A 16,949-nucleotide genomic window follows, 5' to 3' on the forward strand; every position below is an offset into this window, starting at 1 on the left:
TACTGTGACCAAGAAAACGACAGCAAACTCCAAAATGGAAACACAAAAGAGCAGATCGATAAGAGAGAAATATTAATTTATTAAATAACAAAAATATTCAGAATCAGCCCGACACAGGCTGTGTTTTGCCCAGCAGGGCTGCGTCACGGGATGTCAAGAAGATGTGGAAGGATATATCTTCAAAGGGTTGTGCAAAAAAACAGCAGACCAGATAAGTCATAAAAGGGAGCGACGCAAGGTCCGCCCTGCACCCACACAACTCTGAAATGCTCAACCCTTTGAAGATATATGCTTCCACATTTTCTAGACATCCCCTGACGCAGCCCTGCTGGGCGAAACACGGCCTGTGTCGGGCTGACTCTGAATATTTTTGTTATTTAATAGAAATCAAACAAAATAAAACATGGAAAAGAAAATAAGATGATACCTTTTCTATTGGACATAACTTAATACATTTCTTGATTAGCTTTCGAAGGTTGCCCTTCTTCCTCAGATGGGAAATAAGCAAATGTGCTAGCTGACAGTGTATATAAGTGAAAACATTCAAGCATTACTATGACAGTAAAATAGATATCATTGGAGATTCTACATGGAATGTTGCTACTATTGGAGATTCTACATGGAATGTTGCTATTCCACTAGCAACATTCCATGTAGAAGCCTGCGCGGCCACGTTGGTGATCTACAAGGGCCGACTTCTACATGGAATGTTGCTAGTGGAATAGCAACATTCCATGTAGAATCTATAGAAATCAAACAAAATAAAACATGGAAAAGAAAATAAGATGATACCTTTTTTATTGGACATAACTTAATACATTTCTTGATTAGCTTTCGAAGGTTGCCCTTCTTCCTCAGATGGGAAATAAGCAAATGTGCTAGCTGACAGTGTATATAAGTGAAAACATTCAAGCATTACTATGACAATCTGACAGGGTGGGAGGATGGGGGTGGGTAGGAGGTATGCATGGGGACATCAAAGCATATCATTGATATTCTAACAGGATGGGTGTGGATAGGTGAGGGATGGCGTGATCAACAGAGACATACAGCTTTATGGTTTATAATGGGCTAGGAACCCCAGATCCTTGTTAAGTCCTTTCTGTTGGGTGTTAAAATATTCAAGCATTACTATGACAGTCTGACAGGGTGGGAGGATGGGGGTGGGTAGGAGGTATGCATGGGGACATCAAAGCATATCATTGATATTCTAACAGGATGGGTGTGGATAGGTGAGGGATGGCGTGATCAACAGAGACATACAGCTTTATGGTTTATAATGGGCTAGGAACCCCAGATCCTTGTTAAGTCCTTTCTGTTGGGTGTTAAAATATTCAATCATTCTGACTTCAAAGGTCTTACGTTCTTGTATGGTTTTAAAGTTACCTTTCAGGATTCTCACTGTGAAGTCACTGGTACAGTGTCCTGGTCCTGTTATTTAATAAATTAATATTTCTCTCTTATCGATCTGCTCTTTTGTGTTTCCTGTGGTACTGTGAGCCAGGGGCATAGCTACGGAGGGCCACGGGGGCCTGGCCCCCGCAAATTATGTCCGGGCCCCTGGTTTGGCTGGCGGGGGTGGTGAGGCGAGGGGAAGCGTGGCGGTGGGGAGGGGGGGGGGCGGCACTCAAAATGCCTGAAAATCCTCGGCACTACCATTGACCACAACGTAACACTAGAGAGCCAAGCCACAACCACAGGAGTGGAGGAGTGGCCTAGTGGTTAGGGTGGTGGACTTCGGTCCTGGGGAACTGAGGAACTGAGTTTGATTCCCACTTCAGGCACAGGCAGCTCCTTGGGACTCTGGGCAAGTCACTTAACCCTCCATTGCCCCATGTAAGCCGCATTGAGCCTGCCATGAGTGGGAAAGCGCGGGGTACAAATGTAACAAAAATAAAATAGATACTATTGGAGATTCTACATGGAATGTTGCTATTCCACTAGCAACATTCCATGTAGAATCTCCAATAGTAGCAACATTCCATGTAGAAGTCGGCCCTTGCAGAGCACCAATGTGGCCGCGCAGGCTTCTGCATTGAATGTTGCTAGTGGAATAGCAACACTCCATGTAGAATCTCAAATAGTAGCAACAGTGGAGGAGTGGCCTAGTGGTTAGGGTGGTGCACTTTGGTCCTGAGGAACTGAGTTCGATTCCCACTTCAGGCACAGGCAGCTCCTTGTGACTCTGGGCAAGTCACTTAACCCTCCATTGCCCCATGTAAGCCGCATTGAGCCTGCCACGAGTGGGAAAGTGCAGGGTACAAATGTAACAAAAATTAAAAAATAAAGAAAATGTTTCACACAATGTGGAAACTCAAATGTGTGAAACAATTCTTCCTGAGGGGAATATTTCACAACATGATACAATCAATGGTACTAAGCCACGCTGACTACTGCAATGGAATATACATGGGATGCAAAGAACAGATCCTAAAGAAACTGCAGACCACTCAGAACATGGCAGCTAGGCTTATCTTTGGTAAAACACGGTTTGACAGTGTGCAACCCCTCCGTGAAAAACTACACTGGCTTCCAATCAAAGAATGAATTGCTTTCAAAATCTGCTCATTTGTTCATAAAATAATCCACGGTCTAGCTCCGGGATACATGATAGACCTGATCGACTTACCAACAAGAAACATAACCGAATCATAAGTGGGCAGGCCGGCCCAACTGTGGCTACGCCACTGGTGTGTCCCTGTGTTGCTGGTTGTTTCCAGAAGGTTACCTCATTTAATAGAGTTAAAAACCTCTGTTTCTTTCCAAATACTGGCTGTTTGACCACAACAGGTCTCCTTTCGTTCTCTGCTAGTGAAGATCATTGCAGCACGAAGGGTCAGGGTGGCTGTGGCGTAGCCAAGGGCGAGCCTGGGTGGGCCTCACCTAAAATCAGTGCTCCTTAGGCATGGCTGGCGGCAGGGGCGTAGTGTATATGCCTTCCTATGCTTGGCCTGTTACTAAGGGCTAGGCCTAAGGCCTGTACTGTCAGTTTGGTTCTCACATGTTAGCCTACTAACTCAGCATCTTGTGTAACAATCATTGCTTTCTCAGGAGCTGAGAACTGGCACTTCGTAACATTTGTTTGCAGCTGAGTATGTTTTTCATATAGGGTGGATGTAACCTTGTAAGTTGCTAGGAGACAGACTGAGGACACAGTGAGCCTAAGAACCACAGAGAGAGGACACAGGGGTATTGTTCTGGCTGTGCACGAAGAACAGATAACTGATTAGCCAATGACCACTAAGGGTGCATGTGCCCACAACGTCAGGAGAGACTGATATACCCATATATGGAAGAGGCTACTTTCTGATTCTAGTTTGGGAAAAGTCACATGATTTCTGGGAAAGCAGAACTTGTAACAGTATATATGTAATGTCTGAGAGGTGTGAGCCGAGCAGTCCCTTGACTTTCAGGATGCACATTGCTGACTGACAACCTGCTCCAAGAGAGAGAACTATTTTTTGTATTTTTTGGCCCAGTGAGATACTAATAAAGGTAATTTACTGGCTGCGCCTAACTGAGTTCAAGGTCTCTTTCTTATTTGTGTTTTCCTGCCCTGGGGGGCTAAGGGACAGAATTACACAGTAGCCAGACCTTACGGTGGGAGAGGCCATGGCCCGAGGTTGGGGGCACATTTTGAGTGCCCGCCCCCCCCCCCCCCCCACCGCTATGCCTCTCCTCGCCTCGCCTGCTCACCCCCCCCCCCCCCCCGCCTTGCCCCCTCACAAACAATTACCTTTGTTGGAAGGGGTCCCATCCCCCGCCAGCTGAAGCCTTCTTCGGCGCAGTCTCCAGTGCAGCCGCGTTCGCTGCCTGCCCCCTGCTCTTCTTTCTTCTTGCTCCCCCTGTGCATGCTGACACTGAGCGGTCTCCAGCGCAGCCAAGTTCGCTGTCTGCCCCCTGCTCTTCTTTCTTCTCCTGTGCACGAGGAGCAAGAAGAAAGAAGAGCAGGGGGCAAGCAGCGAACGCGGCTGCGTCGGAGATCACGCTGAAGAAGGCTTCGGCTGGCAGGGGTTGGGGACCCCTGTGAGCCAAACCAGGGGCCTGGATGAAATTTGCGCCACAGTGGCCCCCCCCCCCCCCCCCGTAGCTATGCCCCTGGCTGGCGGGGAATCACAAGCCCCGCCAGCCAAAGTTCTCCTGTGCAGCCAGCAATGTCACCGGGCCGCTGCTGTCTTACCCCTCATGCATGCGCAGAGGGTGGCCATGTCAGTGGCTCTGGGATATTGCCACTGCCTGCAGGGGGTGTAAGTGTTCTTTCTGCCGGGAGGAGGTCTTCGGTTGGCAGGACTTGCTCAGGTATTTCTTTTGATTTGATTGGGGGGGAGGGGAAGAGCACCGGAGAAGGGCAGAGGAGGGCAGAAAGAGACGAGTTTTGGGGCCCACCCTCTTTGGGCTCAGGCTTATGCTAACATTGCCATCTGGCTTCGCTCCTGGGCTGTGTAGGGATCCTTTGTATTATCCTTTGGGCCTATGAAGTCCAAATGGTTTCTCTTCTCTCTCAGGTCCTGTGGAAGTCCTGAAAGTTGCCTGTCCTCTGACTCTCAAGCTCACACATCCTTTCCCCGTCCTACCATTGCTCTAGGCTGAACCCTCAGAGTCTTTCAGAGAAGCCAAAAGCTCATGCAGTGGGAAGAGTCCAGCAGTGTGCATTCAGCTTCCCTGTTGCTCTGCAGAGGTCTGCACGCTGCTTCTTACAAAAACAAAAAGGGGACCCCCAGATCCAAGTGACTGCCGTAGATCAATTCCTGTTATTTCCTCTGCAAGAACTGAGTCAATAAAGGAATTTCTGTAGTGAGGCCTTGAATTCAAATGTTTTTTGACATATTTATTTTTTAAATGTTTTACATGTTTATGATTTTACTAACAGGATTTTTTTTATTCATTTTGACAGTTTACACCCCTGATGCAGCCCTTAGTGGGGCGCAACATAGCTGTGTCGGATTATGATTTTTACGCTGTTGAATGGGGTCGTATAGGGTCATGGATTTGAATGAAAATGTTGCAGTTTTTTTACAATAAAATTGTGTTAAAATCTTTCTTGTTGGTTCTTTGCTTTGGCTTCTGCGGATCTGTTGCCTGTTTTGCTTTTCTGGACTTTCCCCCGAACATCTGACTGGCTAGGTATGTCCTGACGGCTGGGTTGAGAGCCCCTGCCCTAGAAGAAGCTTTTGTGTGGCGGACAAGTACAGAAGAGAACACTGAGCAACACTACGACCAAAGCAACAACACAGCTCTGAGATATAAGCAGCAGCGGCGGCACACGGCATGCGGCAAACCTGTGTCACATGTCCCCCATACCCGTTCCTCCTGCATGGCCACAATGGTCTGGAAGCCTGGGGCCACCCCGAAGCCCAGCTCGTGTATGAAGGGCGGCTCAGAATGGCTGTGTATCTGTACCGTCGCTCCAGCTTTGTAGCAGGTCTCGTCTGGGAAATGATCCACATATACACACAGTCATACAGGCCACGGACAGATCATAGACAGACCACATGATGAGCACACATCCATGAAGGAAATACCAAACACGCAAATAGTCAGACACACACAGAGAGACAAGCATCGAGGGTTAACAACCATATCGTTGACCCCAAACACACAGGCAGAAGAGAAAGAGAGAAACACAGAAAATGAAGATGTTAAAATCCACAAACCTTACAGCCAATCGTGCTTTGTGCTTCCTTCTCTCACTGGATTTCAATAGCTAAAGGTCAGGAACAAATACCATCACCTTTTTGAGCAGACATCACCTCCTGTATGGCAGTTGGGTTTTTGAGGAAACCAAGACATTAGATTCACTGGGATGGAAGTTAACCCACCAGGACAAGCCCAGCCTCTCTACCCAAGGACCTCGGAAGCCATATCTCCACCATCAGCTCAGAAGGAATGGCCCATTCCATCCTGGTTAGTCAACGTTTCTTCCAAACATCACAGAAACCAGGGCTGGATTGCCCATTCCTTTTGGCATGCAACACACGTAGTGAAGACAGTGTCTAGATGATGGCAGAGAGGAATTTTTCCCTGGAGACCTGGCCTGTACAGCTCTTTGGAGTTTGCAGTCCCTTCCACTCCAGTGGCACTGAAACCAAACAGGAGAGCAGAACATCCCAGGGGATCTCCTGGGCCCAACCAAGGCTCCATAGCTCCCAGAAAGTGTAGAGGGCAGGTGGAGATCAAAGTGTCTTCCTTCCAGCCCAGTGAGACAGTGAATTGAGAGCCTTCCCCACTGAACACTGGGAATGACTGGTGAGAACCTGATGGTATTCATTCAGAGATGGATCAGCAGAGAGAGGGAATGACCCCCGGCACATTTTTAATCACCGAGAAGGATCTTGGGGCATTTCAGGGCATTGGGGAGGACTGGGAAATATCCTGGGGTACTTCTGGAAACTGTGGATCAGTAACCTGATGTGGCAGGGGGTGCCTGGTCAGAGGGGGTCAAGTTGGGTCAGTAGCCTTGTGGAAAAGAGGGTCAGGATGGGTCAGGAGAAAGGTAAAAGGACAGAGAAAGAGAGAAGAGGATAAGGGAGATGGGAGAGAGAGAAGGAGGACCGTATAGTGGAAGAGAGAGAGAGAAATGAGAGGACAATGTCACGAAAGAGAAAAGACGAAATGACAAGCAAGATGAAGGGGAAAAGCAGTGGCGTAGCCACAGGTGGGCCGGTCCACCCAGTTAGGGCTCAGGCCCACCCAACAGTAGCACACTTGTAGCAGTAGCTGTTGGGGATCCCAAGCTCCGCCAGCTGAAGACTTCCCCCTGATGGTAACAAAAACGTTGCTCTCCACAATACTGGCACCTACGCACGTTCCGTTTTCAGTGCATGCCTGCTGCAGACTGCCAAGGTGGAGAGAAGCGTCTTCCCGCCAGCTGAGATATGTTTTTTTGGAGTGGGGTGAGGCGAGAACACTTGGTGCCCACCCACTTCTTGCCTAGGCCCACCCAAAATCTGCTGTCTGGCTACGCCCCTGGGGAAAAGGGACTCTGTTCTTATTGCCTGCTGTCTGAGAGGAGCCCAGTGCTTGGAGCCTCTGCTTATGCTAAGCTCTCCTCTCTGTCTCTCTCTCTCTCTCTCTTGCCCTCCTTTTACTGCTCCCAGTATTCCTTGGCTAGGCTCCCAGTGAGGTCTGCCACATCTCACCCCTCCTCTTCCCCCTCCCCTTCTTATTTTCCTCCACCTTCTGCCATGTGCACTCCTTTCTCTTTCCACCTCGCCTCTCTTAGGTCTGGTTTGTCTTTCTCTCCTCTCTTTTCTCTTTTCCTTGCTCTCGTTCAAAGCAGATTAGAGAAATGAATGAGGGGTGCTGGTATCACACTTTATAGAGGATAACCCCGGTTTTCAAGAAAATACTCTGTGTCCCGTTTAAGCAAGAGAAAGGAATTTTATAAAGGGGAAGGGCAGATTTGGTAGTCATCGTCTACATCTCTCCCCCTCCCCAACTCCCATTTCCCCTTCTATTAATTCTCTCTCTCTTCCCCCTCCCCTCTGCTCCTTCCAGGCTCCACTCCTCCTAACCCCCCTCCGTTTCCCTGCTGGATCTCCCTGTCTCTTCCTTCTTTCTCTCAAGTACATCATCCTCCGTAAATTCATCTCCATCCAGCTTCACCCCAAAGGTTCCTCTCCATCTCTTCCTTCCCCATCAGTCCCTTCATCTCATCCATTTCCCTGGTTCCCCTCTCCATCCCCTTTTTCATGGTCCTCTCAGTTTCTTGGGGCAGAGAAGCAGCAGGCTAGGAGGAGCACAGTCTCTCTCTCTCCCCCCCCACCCCAACCCATTCCTTCAGCTGCTCTCCCCCCTTCCCCCCATGGTGCAAGCTTCATCTGAAATCAGGACATGTAGGAGGAGGAAGATTGCCAACTTGGAAACATAAAACAAATAACTAGACCCCCCCCACCCCCATCTTTCCCACTCCTTCACAATCCCTGCACCCCTTCCCACAAAGCAGATCCTCTTACTCCACACTTTACCAACACTGCTCTCTACTGGAGACCTGGTAGTCACATGAGTGATAGGTAACAGGTTGTGAAGGGCCATCGATAGGGTTACAAACTGAATTTAGATTCGCCTGACAGTGTTGATCCAGTGCTGGATTTACCCCACTGAATGGACTTGTAGTCATTCCCTAAGAAAAGCAATACTACAAGTCTCAGCATGCACTGGGGTGAACCCAGGACTGGATGAACCCTGTTGGGTGAATCTGGATCCCGTTGGAAGCCTTACCTAGAACTGGCTCCTGCTTCATAAGAAAAGGTCTCCACTGAGGGGCAGCAGGATATCAAGATGGTGACCTGGAGAATGAAGATGGCGACTTCTGGAGACGGAAGGGGAATGTCTGCTTCTGTGTGGACACATACCAGGCCTTACGCTGGCTGGTGTAATGCTACCTCTGGCTACTACCTCCTGTAATCAAAACTGACCATGCCAGCTAAATACCGGCCATGTAGCAACCCTGAGGGGCAGTTGCTTGCTGTGTTCCCAGACTGCCGGCTTGCAATGGCCGCCACTTAACTCCCAGGTAACAGTCGGTATGGCTTTTATAACGGGGATGTCCTGTACTCCAGGCATACATCAGTGACCGGCTTAATTACTGCTGGAAAATGGAAGGCTGTGAAAGAGAGGTGGACAACGCTCAGAGATGCCAAATTACGCAGTTCCAGGAAGGACACTTTATGGCCAGTCCTGGTTTTCAACTTACATCTTAAAGTAGCGTGGGATTTGTAGTCCCTGATTCTTCCCACTGAAGTCAACCCACTGCAGTTCCCATAAAAAGTCCAGACTGGCCTAAAGTATTTCTTCTGGAAGTGGAGAACTTAGCAGCTCTGAACTCTGTGCATGCCCTGCTCCGTACAAGCACCCACTTCTTGCAATCGGGAACAAGATACTGAGTAAGGTGGACATCTGTTTTCACCCAGATCTCATGCTTCTCCTACCTCTCTCTCTCGACTCGCAGTTCTGAAATGAATTTCTGCTCAGCTTAGACAACAGTCCAGAATGCCCTTTATCCCCACTCTCCTCCTTCTCTCCTGTCTCTAATGACCCCAGTCCTGCACTCTCTTCCTCTGTAGCCTCTCTGGCCTCCCAAGCAGGGCCACTGAGTGTGTGTGTGTGGGGAAATTCCCTGGGCTCAGGCCCGGAAAGCTTCTTCCTGCCTGCTTCCAGGTCTGTCCTCTCCTGCTCCTGCATGCCGCCCAGGACCCAGATGATTGCATTAACGTGATATCGCATTAATGCAGTCATCGGTGTCCTGACTCCCGCCACGGACAGGAGCAGTACAGGAGCGGACAGAGCGAGGGAGCAGACAGAAAGGTGCAGTGGCGTCGGCCCAAGTGCGGGGAAGTGATGGCGGCAACCCAGGTGGGGGGAGGGGGCGCACGTGAAGTGGTCCAGTCCTGCCCCAGGCCTGGCTGTGTTTCTCAGTGACCCTGCCCTCAAGCTGGAGCAGGACTCCAGCTCTCACAGCAGAAGACCATGATGGGGTAAAGAGAGGAAGGAAGAGGGACTGCTGAATGCTTCTGGCTTTGGATACTTGCTGTTGCTGGCAGGACACGAAGGTCTGAAATCCCGGAGCCACGCCGAACCCTAGCTGGTCGATAAAGGGCGGCTCGTCCTGGCTGTGAATCTGAACTTTGATTCCCGCTTCGAAGGATGTCTCGTCTGAGAGCACAGCAGAGGAGAGGGAAAAGGGAGGAGTGATGGAAAAGAGAGGTTACTGGGGGGAAATAAAAATCTGCAGGAAAGACAGACATCATGCAGCAAGATCCAGGGAGAGCAGAAAGGCCTGCTCCAGCTGGAAAAAAAAACCAAGACACTTCAGGGTTAAAGGTTTGACATTGCTACTCCAAATCTTCCTTAATGTGTGTGGCTGGTTGCTGTGTTGGGCTTGCTAAGTATGGCATGGGGCAATTATTTCTCAGGCAACCTGCCTCTTGGCTGGACATATCTGGACATATCTCAGTAGGTCAGTAGATTTCAGCCCCAGGTGTGCTGAGATATCGAGTGACTGGTGGTTGTGCCGTGAATCGGTATTTAACTTACACAGTAAGAACACAATGGTACATGCCATAAAGCTTTGCTGCTTGCACAGGAGGGGAAATGGCGGGTGTTTGGTTTGTGCAGGAGAAGCTGATTTGAAAGAAGGACTAGGACTAGGGGTCACGAAAGGAAGCTACAAAGTAGTAAATTTAAAACGAATCGGAGAAAATTTTTCTTCATTGAACATGTAATTAAACTCAGCAACAAGAGAAACTGAAGCTCACAATTCCTAGGTTTTCAGATCAGTGACTACTAAGAAAGGAAAAGTAGTGATGGTTGCCGATCCCATTATCAGGGGTACAGAGGTGTCAATCTGCTGACCAGACATGATGTCCCTGGAGGTGCCAAAATTGGAGACGTTACAGACAGTTTGTGGAAACTCATCAAGCCTAGTGACTGTTAGCTGATGCTGCTCATCCATGATGGCACAAATTATACCACTGGGAACCAGTGGCGTACCAAGGGGAGGGGCGGTGGGGGCGGTCCGCCCCGGGTGCACGCCGCTGGGGGGGTGCCATGCGCCTGTTGGCTCTTTGTTTTCATGCTCCCTTTGCCCCGGAACAGGTTACTTCCTGTTCCGGGGCAGAGGGAGCATGAAAACGAAGAGCCGGCAGGCGTGCGGCACCCCCCTCCCAGCGGCGTGCACCCGGGGGAGGGGGTTCATTCGCCGGAGGATCAGGGGGGTTCTTTTGCCGGGGGGGGGTCGTCGTGCTGTTCCGTGGGGGGGCGCTGCACCCGGGGGGGGGGGGGGGGCGGGGCGCATCGGCGATCCGCCCCGGGTGTCAGCCCCCCTAGGAACGCCACTGCTGGGAACTCCTCCAACCTTATCACAAGGGACTTCATGGCTCTGGGAGAGAAAGAGAGAAGCAGGTCCACAGGTAATGTTCTTGTCGATCCTCGCTGTTGAGGGTAAAAAGCCAAGGCAGAGAAGCTCACGTCCTGAACGTGAATGCATGGCTGAGCAGAGAGTGTCATTGAGAGCATTTCAGCTTCCTGACCATGGAATAATTTTCCAAAGGCTGCTGAGCAGAGACCAAAGAAGAGAACTGTCTTCAGTAGCAGACTGGCTACCTTACTGAAGAGGGCTTTAAATTAGAATCAGGATTGAGTGATTAAAAGCCCCAAGTAAGTGAAACAATAAATACCTTTATGCTAATGGGAAAAGGGGATAATATCTGGGAAACCATCTATACTAATGCCCATAGTATGTGAAATGAAATTCTGGATCTAGAGGCTGTGATGAAAAAGGCTCATTTGGATTTAGTGGTGATCACAGAGAACCATGACTGGGATACAGTTATACCAGGCTATAATCTGTTCAGGAAAGACAGGGTAGGGAGAAAGGGAGAGGGATGGAATTATATGTTAAAGATAATATTAAAGCCACACAATTGCAAGACCTACAGGGTAAGGAAGAGCCCATGTGGATCAGTCTGGAAAGAGGGCATGGCAAATGTATTTACATTGATGTGATATACACAGAAGAAATGGACAGAGATTTAATTGAAGACATTCAAAACATAGCTGTGAAAGGGGAAGTGCTACTAATAGGTGATTTTAATATGCCAGATGTTGATTGGGGTATCCCCAGGGGTGTGCTGGTAAATTTTTAACAACAGGCTCTTTCTCCGGACGTAGCCAGCTCTGCATTTGGAAGGGCCAGGGGTGGCCGGGGGGGGGGGGGGCAACACTTGCCTCTCTCTCCTCCCTCCCTTCGTGCGGGCACGCTAGGCATACCTTTGCTGGCAGCCACCACTCCCAACGTCTTGCTCTGAGCAGCATGCTGGAACTTCTCTCACATGCTCGAGAAGTCCCAGCCTGCTGCCCAGAGCTGGAAACAAGGAGCAGGGAGCAGCAGCAGTCTATTTACTTGGCTGGCGGGGCTCAGCATCCCCACCACCAGCAAAAATAAAAGAGAATTCAGCAGGGGGCCCAAGCCCACATTTTGTGAGCCAGTTGTTAAAGTAGCCATGGAGGGCCCTACTTTAACAACCGGCTCCCAAAATTCTTAAAAACTTAACAACCGGCTCTTGTGAGCTTGTGAGAGCCTGCTCCAGCACACCACTGGGTATCCCCGTTGTAGGGTCTTTTAAGAGCAGGGAGATCCTGAATTCTCTACAGGGGGGAACTATTCCAGAAGTTGGTACTGGAACCCATGGGGATAAGGCCATACTGGACTTAGTGCTTACTAATGGGGAGAATGTTTCCGATGCTATAGTAGGTGATTACCTGGCATCCAGTGATCGCCAGATGGTGTGCTTTCGTAATAATATAGGTGCGGAGAGGGTTCATTCAAAAGTGAAAGCTCTAGACTTTGAAAAAAAGAAAACAAAAACCTAAATTTTGAGATAAATCCCTCTGCATGGGAACATCTGGAAGAAGTAGGAAAGCAGTGGGCAAAGCTGAAAGGAGCTATTGTAAGGTCAACAAACCTTTTTGTAAGAAAAGTACATAAAAGGAAAAGGGGGCTGCTTTGATTTCCAAACATAGTAGTTACAAAAGTAAGGAAAAAGAGGTTAACAACCTTCATAAACGATAAGAAATCGCATAAGGAGGAAGACAGACGACAATATCTGGAAAAGCTAAGAGAAGGTGGTAGAGTAGTCAGGAAAGCAAAGATGTAAGTGGAAGAAAAAAAATAGCCAATACAGGAAAATGGGGTGGGAGTGTGGGGGGGGGGGGGGGGGACAAGTCATTTTTTTTAGATATGTTAGTGTTAGCAGGAAGTGCAAAAGTGGTATTGAAAGGCTCGAGGATGAAGTGGGGGGGGGGAGGGGAATGATAAAGCTGAAAGGAGAACAGGGGTGATATGATACAGACGTTCAAATATTTGAAAGGTATTGATCTGCAAACGAACCTTTTCCGGAGATGGGAAGGCGGTAGAACGAGAGGACATGAAATGAGATTGAAAGGGGGCAGTCTCAAGAAAAATGTCAGGAGGTATTTTTTCACAGATAGAGTAGTGGATGCTTGGAATGCCCTCCCGCAGGAGGTGGTGGAGATGAAAACGGTAACGGAATTCAAACATGCGTGGGATAAACATAAAGGAATCTTGTGCAGAAGGAAGGGATCCTCAGGAGCTTAGCCTAGAATGGGTGGCAGAGCTGGTGGTTGGGAGGCGGGGCTAGTGCTGGGCAGACTTATACGGTCTGTGCTGGGGCTGGTGGTTGGGAGGTGGGACTAGTGCTGGGCAGACTTATACGGTCTGTGCCAGAGCTGGTGGTGGGAGGCGGGACTGGTAGTTGGGAGGCGGGGATAGTGCTGGGCAGACTTATAGGGTCTGTGCCAGAGCCGGTGGTTGGGAGGCGAGGATAGTGCTGGGCAGACTTATACGGTCTGTGCCAGAGCCGGTGGTTGGGAGGCGAGGATAGTGCTGGGCAGACTTATACGGTCTGTGCCAGAGCCGGTGGTGGGAGGCGGGACTGGTGGTTGGGAGGCGAGGATAGTGCTGGGCAGACTTATACGGTCTGTGCCAGAGCCGGTGGTTGGGAGGCGGGGATAGTGCTGGGCAGACTTATTCGGTCTGTGCCAGAGCCGGTGGTGGGAGGCGGGACTGGTGGTTGGGAGGCGAGGATAGTGCTGGGCAGACTTATACGGTCTGTGCCAGAGCCGGTGGTTGGGAGGCGGGGATAGTGCTGGGCAGACTTATACGGTCTGTGCCAGAGCCGGTGGTTGGGAGGCGGGGATAGTGCTGGGCAGACTTATAGGGTCTGTGCCAGAGCTGGTGGTTGGGAGGCGGGACTGGTGGTTGGGAGGCGAGGATAGTGCTGGGCAGACTTATACGGTCTGTGCCAGAGCCGGTGGTTGGGAGGTGAGGATAGTGCTGGGCAGACTTATACGGTCTGTGCCAGAGCCGGTGGTTGGGAGGCGGGTATAGGGCTGGCCAGACTTATACGGTCTGTGCACTGAAGAGGACAGTACAAATAAAAAAGTGGCAGATATGAATTTATCTTCTTGGGCAGACTGGATGGACCGTGCAGATCTTTTTCTGCCATCATCTACTATGTTTACTATGTTTATGTTTAAGACAAGACGGAATTGCTTAACAAAAATTCTGTTGTATTGACAGCTGAAGGGCTGGGAGCAGACAAATACAAATCGGAATGGAGAGGTGGTGGTCCCTGAACTGTGTTCATGAGGATTTGGCTAAACTAAAGGTGGACAAATTGATGGGGTCGAATGGCACAACATCTACGGGTACTGACGGAACTTAGGGACGTTCTAGTGGCTCTGCTGGCTGACAGTTTTCAATGCTTTAGAGTCGGGAGTGGTCCTGAAAGACTGGAGAGGGCTGGATGTAGTCCCTCTCCACAAAAGAGAAAGGAAGAGGTTGGGAACTACACGATTTTGGTAAGTAAATTAATGGAAACACTTCTAAAACTGAGAATAGTGAGGCTTCTAGAATCTAATCGATTGCAGGAACTGAGGCAGGCACAGACTTTTACGGTCTGTGTCCTGCAAACAGCAAAAGATGGAAAGAAGATTTGCCAGATCCAGCATGGGGAAACTAAGGCCGATACTGGACAGGGAAAGGGAAATGGAACTTGATATACTGCCTTTCTGAGGTTTTTGCAACTACATTCAAAGCGGTTTACATATATTCAGGTACTTATTTTGTACCAGGGGCAATGGAGGGTTAAGTGACTTGCCCAGAGTCACAAGGAGCTGCAGTGGGAATCGAACTCAGTTCCCCAGGATCAAAGTCCACTGCACTAACCACTAGGCTACTCCTCCTGGGACAGACTTCTATGGTTTATGTCCTGCAAACAGCAAAAGATAGCAAGATAGATTCGCCAAATCCAGCATGGGGGAACCAAGGCCGATGCTGGACAGACCTATGGTCTGCGTCCCGCAAACAGCAAAAGATGGAAAGAAGATTCGCCAGATCCAGCATGGGGGAGCTAAGGCCGATGCTGGACAGACTTCTACGGTCTGCATATGGCAAAAGACAGGTGAAGCATTAGCAACTCCAGTTTTGTAGATCACCTTATTGTCACTTGCTGCCAGTTAGAGTGCAGCGCAGTTCAGGGGGAAGGGGAAGACATCTTGACTGCTAAGTTGAATACTGTCAGCAATTCTTGGAGATGATATGTGGTTTTAACCAAGACTCCGTCATGTTTGGCTATCTATATGGTTGGCATGGTGGAAACTTGACAACTAGTGCTTAAGCATGGGTGGCTGGGGCCCGCACAGAGTTGTTGGGCAGAATGGATGGACTGTGAGGGTCTTTATCAGTGTTACTTGAGGCAGGTCTTGTCAAACAAATCTGATTCATTTCTTTGACTGGGCGACCAGAAAGTTGGATTGTGGGAGAGTGCTAGAAGTGGTATATTTAGATTTTAGCAAAGCCTTTGACCCAGTTCTGTGCAGATAACTTATAAATAAACTGAGTGCCCTCGGTATGGACCCTAAAGTGACTGACTGGGTTAGGAACTGGTTGACTGGAAGGTGACAAAGTAGTGGTAAATGGAGCTGAGGAAAAGGATGTTACCAGTGGTACTTAGTCCTGGTTTTTTTTAACAATTATATAAGCAAAATTCTGTCTGGTAAGGTTTGTCTCTTTGCCATTGATGGTGTGGGGAACATGAGGAAGAACCAAGCAAAGCTTGACAAATGGTCCAGAATTTGGCAGCTAAGGTTTAATGCTAAAAAGGGCAGAATCATGCATTTAGGCTACAAAAGCTTGAAGGAACAGTACAGTTTAGGGGGAGAAGAACTTTTGTGCATGAAAGATGAGCGGGACTTGAGTAACGAGCCCTTACCTCTCAATAATTGGGGTGCTAATAACCAATGATCAAAGTTAATTGGACCTCATTAAAATTTGCGCACGACATAGCTGCCGAGAGGGGGGCAGGGGGGGGACAAAATTCCCCGGGCCCGGGCCTCCAAGGGGGGCCCGACGCTGCAGTCCCACCCACCCTCCGTTGTCGACCGTCTGCCACCTGGCCAGGCCCCCTGCATTGAAATCACAGAGCCTCTCACCTCCGTGTCAAAGCGCTGCAGACAGCAGGGCAGCAGATCGCCTCCCTTCGGGCCTCCTTCCCTCCCTGTGTCCCGCCCTCGTCTGATGTAACTTCCACGAGGGCGGGACACGGAGGGAAGGAGGGCCGAAGGGAGGTGATCTGCTGCCTGCAGCGCTTTCACACGAAGGTGAGAGGCGCTGTGATTTCAATGCAGGGGGCCTGGCCCGGTGGTGGACGGGGGGGGGGGCGGGTGGAGGAGGCAGCAGCAGCAGCGACCTCGGGGGGGGGGGGGGGGGTGCGGCCTTGCCCTGGGCCCGGCCCAGTCTCTCGGCGGCCCTGGCACACTCCTCTGGCTGTGCGCTGTTCTATAAAGCAGGGCGTCTAACTCTACTAGTGCGTAACTCAAAAGGGGGTGTGGTCATGGGCATGTCGGGGCATTGCAAAACATTGTGCTCATAGTTACTACTGTCTCAGCACGCCTAACTTGGGCACCAGCATTTACGCCAGGCTTCAGTAGGCGTACATCTCGTGCCTAAAGTTAGGCGTGGGGATTGGCGCTAAGCCTGCGCCCTTTACAGAATTGTGCTTTGTGCCGGGTTTTTTTCGGCACTGAATTTTGAGAACCATTTATAGAATTTCCTCCATAACTTACAGAACATAAACGTTGCCATTCTGGGACAGACCGAAGGTCCATCAATCCCAATATCCTGTTTCCAACAGTGGCCAATCCAGGTCAAAAGTACCTGGCAAGATCCCAGAACAGTAAAACAGATTTTATGCTACTTATCCTAGAAATAAGCAGTGGATTTTCCCAAGGCCATCTTAATAATGGCTTATGGACTTTTCTTTTTTTTTTTAAACATTATTTTTTATTAACCAACAATAAATCTGCAAGTAAACAAATACATACTTTAATTTTCATTTCTCCCCCCCCCCCCCACCCTTCCCCAAACC

General features: G+C 49.6%; 1 protein-coding gene across 1 annotated transcript in view; it reads right to left on the reverse strand.

Moving 5' to 3' along the window:
• LOC115479013 (acid-sensing ion channel 1C-like) overlaps positions 1 to 16,949 on the reverse strand; it is a 188,406-nt gene that overhangs the window by 43,855 nt on the left and 127,602 nt on the right. The window contains exon 3 of the mRNA XM_030217114.1: positions 9,527 to 9,654. Within this exon, the coding sequence (XP_030072974.1) occupies positions 9,527 to 9,654 (128 nt within the window). The remainder of the gene's footprint in view (positions 1 to 9,526; positions 9,655 to 16,949) is intronic.

The sequence above is a fragment of the Microcaecilia unicolor genome, chromosome 1 (assembly GCF_901765095.1).
Source record: "Microcaecilia unicolor chromosome 1, aMicUni1.1, whole genome shotgun sequence".
Taxonomy (NCBI): Eukaryota; Metazoa; Chordata; class Amphibia; order Gymnophiona; family Siphonopidae; genus Microcaecilia; species Microcaecilia unicolor.